The following is an 8,316-nucleotide window of genomic DNA, read 5'->3' as shown; positions in this document are numbered from 1 at the left end:
CAAGAATTCTTTCTTTATCTTTCAAAATCATCGACACAGTCGAGTGTGATAACTTCGTATCACATGCAATCACATTCACTTTCTTTCCTCCTTCGTACTGCTTAATTACCTTCATTTTCGTGTAAAGATCGATGGCTTTTCTTTCCTTCTTGGCAGGCTGAGGCATAGACAAAGATAATTTCCTCTTGGTAGACTTGGGAAGGGTTTGATGAAAAATATCCAAGACACAAAACACAAATTGATGTACCGAGTCTGGGATAAGAGTTGAAATGGTGCACGCGGAGATGGTAGTGCTGCCGGAAGCTGGTCCGTACTGTCATATGCCCAGCTGGGCAATGTTTGCGCTGCCAGACACGGAGCAGTTGTGGCTAGCAATTGTGGTCGTAAAGTCGAATGGTCGTATGTTGCATAGGTCGTAAGTCGATCAATACCTTTAGTTTGGATATTGGTCCCTGCCCAAATCTCATGTTGAATTGTTATCCTCAGTATTGGAAGTGGGGCCTGGTGGGAGGTGATTGGATCATGGGAATGGATTTCTCATAGATGGCTTAGCACCACCCCTTGGTGCTGTCCTCCCAAAAATGAGTGAGTTCTCATGCAATCTGGCTGTTTAAAAGCGTGTGGCACCTCCCTCTTGCTCCTTTCTCTCTTGCTCCTGCTCCTGCCATCTGAGACGGCTGCTCCCCCTTCCCTTCTGCCATGATTATAAGCTTCCTGAGGCTGCCTCAGAAGCAGATGCCAGTGTTACGCTCCTGTATTGCCTGCAGAACTGTGAGCCAACTAAACCTTTTTTCTTATAAATTACCCAGTTTCAGGTATTTCTTTAGAGCAATGCAAAAAACAGCCCAATATAGTATCTGTAAGAAAGCCAAGAGGAAATCCCAAATAGGAGTTGGCACCCAGAAGTAGATCTGTACACCATCCCTGGCTCTTCCAGGCTCTCACTCTGTTGGCCAGACTGGAGTGCAATGGCACAATCACAGCTCACCTCAGCCTGAACCTCCCAGGCTCAAGAGATCCTCCACCTCAGCCTCCTGAGAAGCTGGGAATACAGGTGTCGGCCACCACATCCAGCAAACTTTTGTATTTTTTGTAGACATGTAGTTTAGCCATTTTGCCCAGGCTGGTCTTGAACTCCTGGGCTCAAGTGATCCACCTGCCTTGGCCTCCCAAAGTGCTGGGATTACAGGCATGTGCCACTGTGCACAGCCCAACTTCTACCTCTTTAATGTCTCTGGTATCTGTGCCGCTTCCTCATCCCTGCTACTATAGCCCAGCCCTGACTTCAGCTTCCTTCCTTGGGGCAGTTGCAGCATCTGGGCTAGGCCATCCCCATGGCTCTTTCCTCAGGAATCTTTCAAAATTATATATGACCAGAAATAACTCTCCCACTCCACCTCCCACACACTTATAGCCTCTCCCACCACTAGCCCTTTTCTGCCCCACCTACGTTGGGATTAATCACAAACTCTTATGTCCCTCCTCTGAGCCTTTGTGCTTTCTGTTAATTCTATCTGAAATGTCTTTTCTCCATCCCCACTCGTCCTCAAGGTTCTTTTTGCAAAGATCCCTCCTTCAGGCAGCCCAGGCCCAGGCACCCTGAGGTTCAGAGTGGCCCAAATTGCAGGGAATCGAGGAGAGAAGTACTGAGAAAACCCTAGCAGTTGCATTAGGTCAAGCTCCGGAGGGTAGGAGGCAGGGAAGGGGTGTGTGCTATTTCTCAAGACTTCCCCCTATCCTGATATCCCATCATCTCCAGGAGTTCTGTACAATGTTCCACCCACACTCTGGGACTGCACAGCCAAGCTCTGCCCCTCCAGCTGGACTGAGACCCTCCAGACATGGATAGAGGATTTGCAGAAGGACAGGAAGTGAAGCAGACCCCTTCCAGGATCAGGGACTTTCAGAAGTTGAGTAATTTGATTTCTTGCTGATTTCCAGCTCCTTTCTGGAACAAGACATGACAGCCCACTTAGGCCAGATCCCCACTTCCACAGGCCAGGAGTCACACACTCTACTTTGCCTGCATGCTATACGCCCTCTGCAGGCCCCATGAGGTTGAGATTTCAGGCCAGCAGCCCCGTATCCCCTTTTCCCTGGGTACTGAACGCCCCCTGCAGGACTTGTAGATTGAGAACCTCAAAGAAATGGATTGAAAAAGCAGCCAGAAAACAAACCCGCCCAGTGCGGTGGCTCCGACCTGTACTCCTAGCACCTTGGGAGACCGAGGCGGGCAGATCACTTGAGCCCAGGAGTTTGAAGCCAGCCTCGCCACATGGAGAAACCCCATCTCTACTAAAAATACAAAAAATTAGTAGGGTGTGGTGGCATGCACCTGTAGTCCCAGCTACCTGGGAGGTGGGAGGTTAGCTTCAGCCCAGTGGTCGTTGCAGTGAGCCAAGATCATGCCACTGCACTCCAGTCTGAGTGACAAAGTGAGACCCTGTCTCAAAAAAAAAAAAAAAAAAAAACCCACCATACGCAAATACATAATGCTGACACCCTTACCCACCTACACATGTATGTACCCATACACATACATACACAGGCACATAATCAATCACAAAGCCAATCGTTCACATACATCAAGAACACACTACACTCGTTTAAGCCTATAATCATAGTACAAACACAAAGGCACTCCCTGTTCATGTTCCCGAAAATAGAACATAATATCTCTTCCCCATTGATCCAGACTAGAATTGGCAAACTCTGGCCCATAGGCCAAATGCAGCCTGCCATACCTGTTTCTGTAAATAGTGTTTTATTGGAATACAGCCATGCTTATTCATTTAGCTCTATCTATGGCTGCTTTTGTGCTACAATAGCAAAGCTGAGTAGTTCCTACAAAGACTGGATGGTCCACAAAATCTAAAATATTTACTGTCTGGTCAGGTGTGGTGGCTCACACCTGTAATCCCAGCACTTTGAGAGGCCAAGGCGGGCAGATCACGAGGTCAGGAGTTTGAGACCAGCCTGACCAACATGGTGAAACCCCAACTCTACTAAAAATACAAAAATTAGCCAGGTGTGGTGGCAGACACTTGCAATCCCAGCAACTCAGGAGTCTGAGGCAGGAGAATCACTTGAACCCGGAAGGCAGAGGTTGCAGTGAGCTGAGATTATGCCACTGCACTCCAGCCTAGGCGACAGAGAAAGACTCTATCTCTCTATATATATATATATTTACTATTTGGACATTTACAGAAAGTGTACCAATCCCTGATCCAGACTCAGCTTCAGAATTGAAGTTGGCAAGTGAAACAAGGTTAATTGCCTTTAATGTCTTGGCACTGAAAGATGATCAGAGAAATAAATGGATGGAATGGGTAGATAGATGGATGGGTGGACAGTTGGACACATATAGGTAATAAATCAGAGTTTTGCTCCAAATATCAGCGTTCTGCTGGATATAAACTGGGAAATCTTGGGGAAGATCAACATGCAGGTCTCAGGGAGTCTGTAAAGGAAACTGAATTCATGTTGTGAACTCAAAAGTATCTGAGACAGGTCTCAATCAATTTAGAAAGTTTATATTGCCAAGGTTGAGCACACACCCATGACATGACACAGCCTCAGGAGGTTCTGACGACACGTGTCAAAGATGGTTGGGGCACAGGTTGGTTTTATACATTTCAGGGAGGCATGAGACATCCATCAATATGTGTAAGATGTACACTGGTTCAGTCTGGAAAGGCAGGACAACTCAAAGTGGGGGCTTCCAGGTCATAGGTAGATAAGAAACAAAGGTTGCATTCTTTTGGGCCTTTGATCAGCCTTTCATTGAATACACAATTTACATGAAGGTGGGAGTAAAGGAATAGTCACACCAATGCCATAGTCTGGCTCAGTGGATCTGCATTTTTGCATAAACAATAGGGTAGTAAAAGCAATCAGATATGCATTTGTCTCAGGCGAGCAGAGGGATGACTTTGAGTTCTGTCCTTTGTCCTGCACCTGTGAAGATAAGCTATCAGTTTACATTGCCAGGGTGAAATTCAACACAACTGTTTTAAGGTAAAGCCCTTGAAGCCCACAAGGAATTTCCTTGCTTTTTTTTGAAAGGAGTTTCGCTCTTGTTACCCAGGCTGGAGTGCAATGGCGCAATCTTGGCTCACCGCAAACTCCGCCTCCTGGGTTCAGGCAATTCTCCTGCCTCAGCCTCCTGAGTAGCTGGGATTACAGGCATGCGCCACCATGCCCAGCTAATTTTTTATATTTTTAGTAGAGACAGGGTTTCATCATGTTGACCAGGATGGTCTCGATCTCTTGACCTCGTGATCTACCCGCCTCGGCCTCCCAAAGTGCTGGGATTACAGGCATGAGCCACCGCGCTCGGTCTTTTTTTTTTTTTTTTGAGACAGTCTAGCTCTGCTGCCCAGGCTGGAATGCAATGGCACAATCTCAGCTCACTGTAACCACCGCCTCCCAGGTACAAATGATTCTCCTGCTTCAGTTCCCAAGTTGCCAGTATTACAGGTGCCCACCACCAAACCCAGCTAATTTTTTTGTATTTTTAGTAGAGATGGGGTTTCACTGTGTTGGTCAGGCTTGGTCTCAAACTCCTGACCTCGTATCTGTCCGCCTTGGCCTCCTGAAGTGCTGGGATTACAAGTGTGAGCCACTGTGCCCCGCCAGATATGTAGCTTTTTTACCGTTGTGGCTATCTCTCAGGAATAAAACAGGAGGCAGGTTTGCCTGACACAATTCTCAGCTTGACTTTCCCCTTACCTTAGTGATTTGGGGGTCCTGAGATTTATACTCCTTTCAGTGTCAACATCCAGGTCCAAGTATGAACCTGAGACTGCACATATGCCAAATGGGTGAGCTCCTGTAGTGACCGTATGTCCTTTGTGACATGGGTATACCTGTTCATTGCATGTATTTCTTTGCAGTCTATGTGTGTGCCTGTGTTGTGTGGGTACTCCTGTCTCCTGTGTATGCACCTGGGTGATGCGGATGTGCCTGTACTCCAGCTGTTCCTATATGTATCAGTGCCTGGATGGGTCCTGGAGCCTCTGGCTGCTTTTCTCTTTATAGGCTCTGTCTCTCAAGCCTGGACTTCCCAGAGGAAGAAGAGAACAGTGAATGTGGGTGGAGGAGAGGGTAACACTAAAGCTGTAACAGGCACTGGACACAGATATCCCAAGTTTAGTCATCTTAAGCCTTTCCATCTTAAGCCCTAAAGCTAATACTCACCCCCTAGCTCTGGGTGATGCCAACAACTCTGAGGGCTCTGCCTCTTAGTAAACCAACACCCAATTCCTGGGGACATTTTTGGTGCCTTTTGCTACCTCCTCTTTAGGGATGGCTGTGGGGCACTTTGTCCTATGAGTGAGGGGTGAAGAATGTCCAGTCTCCTCCCCTCCTAATCACTTCTTCCATCATTCAGGTCTCCATTCACCATCTCAGTTCCTTCATTTCTCCTTGCCCAATCCCTCCCATAAGGAAGTCCCTAAAACAGGGTCCCAGATGTGGTCCCTAGCATGTGCCCCTCACACCAGGACCTCTTGGGAAGCTGAGTTCTAGGGCTCCATTCTCTCTGACTCCAGATTCACCACACTGAGAGGCACCCTCTAGACCAGTCCTGGATGGATTGCACAATCTGGAGACTGCAGAAGATCTCTACCAAGGCAAGCCTGGCCCTCCCAGTCCTGTCTGCCCCTCTGAGCCCCTGTCTAAGATTCCAGCCCATGGCACTTCCTCTCTCTCCTTTCCCAAAGCAAGAGCCACAACAGTTAGCCCATGACAGTGCCAGAGAGAGCCCTGGCCTGGAGAACCAAGCACCAGAAGGGAGACCAGGCCTCCAGCTCCTCAGCACCAGACCTGACCCAGCCAGGCCGGGAGTGTCAACGTGAGTGCGAACGTGAGTGAAAGGGTGAACATGGTGAGAGCACAGCTTCCCAACTCCCAGACTGCAGTGTGTCCGATAAAACCACCTGGCACCCATGGATCTCTCTGTCTGCTGCCTGTATGTGGCTCAGACAGGGGAAGACAAGCATGAGGGAGAAAGAGGGTGGGATGGGGGAGATTAAGGGGTATCCATTCCTCACATTTCAACCAGAGGAAACTTTCACCCTACTTATTTCTGATCACTCCCTTCTATACAGTCAGCCCAGCTCCAAGACTGTCTTTCCCCTTACTCAAACTACGGCTCAGTTTTGGGCCTTGGCTGCGATGTTAGAGGTCTGGGGGTGGCTATTTCCAACCTCCCACACTGGCTTAATTGCCCTTTCCTGGCTCTGCTACAGCACCTTCTACTTCCTCCAGCCAGCCTACTCCATTTACTGTAAGGCTCTGACTGTTCTCTTTTGATCCTCCCAGCTCTACCCTTCCTCTTTCTTCTTTCTTCCTTTTTTTTTTTTTTTTTTTGAGACAGAGTCTCGCTCTGTCGCCAGGCTGGAGTGCAGTGCTGCGATCTCCACTCACTGCAACCTCCACCTCCCGGGTTCAAGTGATTCTCCTGCCTCAGCCTCCCGAGTAGGTGGTCCTACAGGCGCATGCCACATGCCCAGCTAATTTTTGTATTTTCAGTAGAGATGGGACCTCATGATCGGCCCACCTCAGCCTCCCAAAGTGCTGGGATTACATGTGTGAGCCACCGCGCCTGGTTACCTGTCTTCTTTACTGCTATCTCCCCATGCCCAGCACAGTGCCTGACACACAGGTGGTCATTCAGCAAATATCTGTTGATTGAATGACTGCAGGAGGGAAAAAAAAAAATCACAGGAAGATAGGTCTCAGGCCAGAGACGAAGGGCAATGACCCATTCAGTGGCCATTCGGTGACTTAACCAAGGCCACTCAGCTAGGTATTTCCGTAGCCTGGCCTTTTCTGGACTGGACTCTCTCTAAGGACCTCTTCCTCCTCAGCCCAGCATCATACAAGGGCAGGGAGGCAGGCAAGAGAGGCACTTGGCAGGGCAGAAGCCAGGGAGGGGTAGAAGAGGCGTGGGAATTGGGAATACAGTACTGGACTGTGTTCCAACTGGACTGTGTTCCTCTTTTCTTGCTGCCTGATGCGAAAGCCTCTGCCTTCCAAGGTGGAGCTCCAAAACCTGACTCCACACCTACAAAAGACGGTCCTCTGCCTGCATCTTAATCAACTGACTCCGCCCCTGACCTCACCCCCTAGGAAGACGTTTCGACTCCGCCTCCTCCGGGAAACATGCAGACCCCACCCCTTCCGGGGGACAGGCAAGCCTAGTGCGCAACGGCATCCCTGTGACGTAATGGCAACGGTCCGTTTCCGGGGTGGAGCCAGGGAGGGCGGGAGTTTAGGCTGCGCTGACCCCTCACAGCCCCCCCTCCAGGTGACCCCAGCCTCTGAAAATCCTCACCCAGGGCCCCGAATCTCCCAGCCCCATGACCGCCAAACCTCTCGCCCAAGCCCCCGAGATGACCGGCTTCCTCACCCCTTAACCTAGTGCTTCCCAAATCTCCAAGCCCCCCCTGCTCCGCGGTGGCAACTGAGGCTTCCCGGGGGCATCAGCCTCAGATTACCTGAGAACCGGGCAGCCTCGTCCTGAGCATGACGGAGAAGGGGACCTGGAGCTAGGGAATCCCTGATTCAATCATGCCACTCCCCAGGAGACGTTCGGAGCCCAGGACATGTCGGGAATGAGGAGATACGAGGTGGCGCTGGAGGCGGAGGAGGAGTGAGTGGAGGCGGGTTCTGCGGAGGAGAAACCAGGAGGCTCCGGGGTGGGGGAGGGTGGAGTTCTGCAGGGGCGATGGGTGGGCGGGGCGAGCCTCCGAGGGGCGTGGGCTGCGAATGCAGCCGCTTTTGGGGGCGGGGCGGGGGGCGGGGCGGAGCCTTTCTCCAGGGCGAGACACCGCAGGGCGGAGTCTGTGGGGTCAGCTCCGCCCCGCCCCGCCCGGCCCGGCTCTGCCCTCTCTTTGCAGGATCTACTGGGGCTGTTTCTACTTTTTCCCCTGGCTGCGCATGTGGCGGAGGGAGCGGAGGTGAGGGGGCTGCGATACCGCGAACCTGCCCCGTGCATGGACGAGGCTCAGTCTCTGAGGACCCATCGGGGGGAATCCGGTAGCTCCTGCCCCGCCTCATGCCAGTGTCGGGTTGCCCCACAGCTCAGCGCACCCCGGGGAGCAGAAGCTGGAGCCTCTGCGAGGCCTGATGAGCTGTCTGTCTAGCGGCCTGGGCCCTGCTCCCCAGCGCTCGGGTCGTGGCCTCCCCCACCGCAGCCCCGCCGCCGCTGCCCAGCCAGCCAGTGCATTAAAGATTTAAACCGAAGCCCACTGTACTGACCTCCTGACTCTGCTGCCGCTGTCGCCATTCGAGCTGAGCACTCCTCCCCAT

At 51.3% G+C, this 8,316-nt stretch overlaps 1 protein-coding gene across 1 annotated transcript; it reads left to right on the top strand.

Moving 5' to 3' along the window:
- Positions 1-7,221: 7,221 nt before the first annotated feature.
- LOC101045572 (uncharacterized) lies at positions 7,222-8,250 on the top strand. Its single transcript, XM_003943854.4, has 4 exons — positions 7,222-7,312; positions 7,590-7,657; positions 7,905-7,964; positions 8,088-8,250. The coding sequence occupies exons 1-4, from the start codon at positions 7,232-7,234 to the stop codon at positions 8,242-8,244; spliced, it is 366 nt and encodes a 121-aa protein (XP_003943903.1). The 5' UTR covers positions 7,222-7,231; the 3' UTR covers positions 8,245-8,250.
- The last annotated feature ends 66 nt before the right edge of the window (positions 8,251-8,316 follow it).

This window comes from Saimiri boliviensis, chromosome 2, assembly GCF_048565385.1.
Source record: "Saimiri boliviensis isolate mSaiBol1 chromosome 2, mSaiBol1.pri, whole genome shotgun sequence".
In the NCBI taxonomy this organism is placed as follows: Eukaryota; Metazoa; Chordata; class Mammalia; order Primates; family Cebidae; genus Saimiri; species Saimiri boliviensis.
This window is presented reverse-complemented; position numbering and strand designations above follow the sequence as displayed.

What these genes read in the sequence shown, in the direction of transcription:
- LOC101045572 (XM_003943854.4), top strand. Translation starts at nt 7,232, where the DNA reads ATGGCAACGGTCCGTTTCCGGGGTGGAGCCAGGGAGGGCGGGAGTTTA. An exon ending in CCTCACAGCCCCCCCTCCAG is followed by an intron (nt 7,313 to 7,589) that starts GTGACCCCAGCC and finishes GCCACTCCCCAG; the next exon opens with GAGACGTTCGGAGCCCAGGA. An exon ending in GCGCTGGAGGCGGAGGAGGA is followed by an intron (nt 7,658 to 7,904) that starts GTGAGTGGAGGC and finishes CTCTCTTTGCAG; the next exon opens with GATCTACTGGGGCTGTTTCT.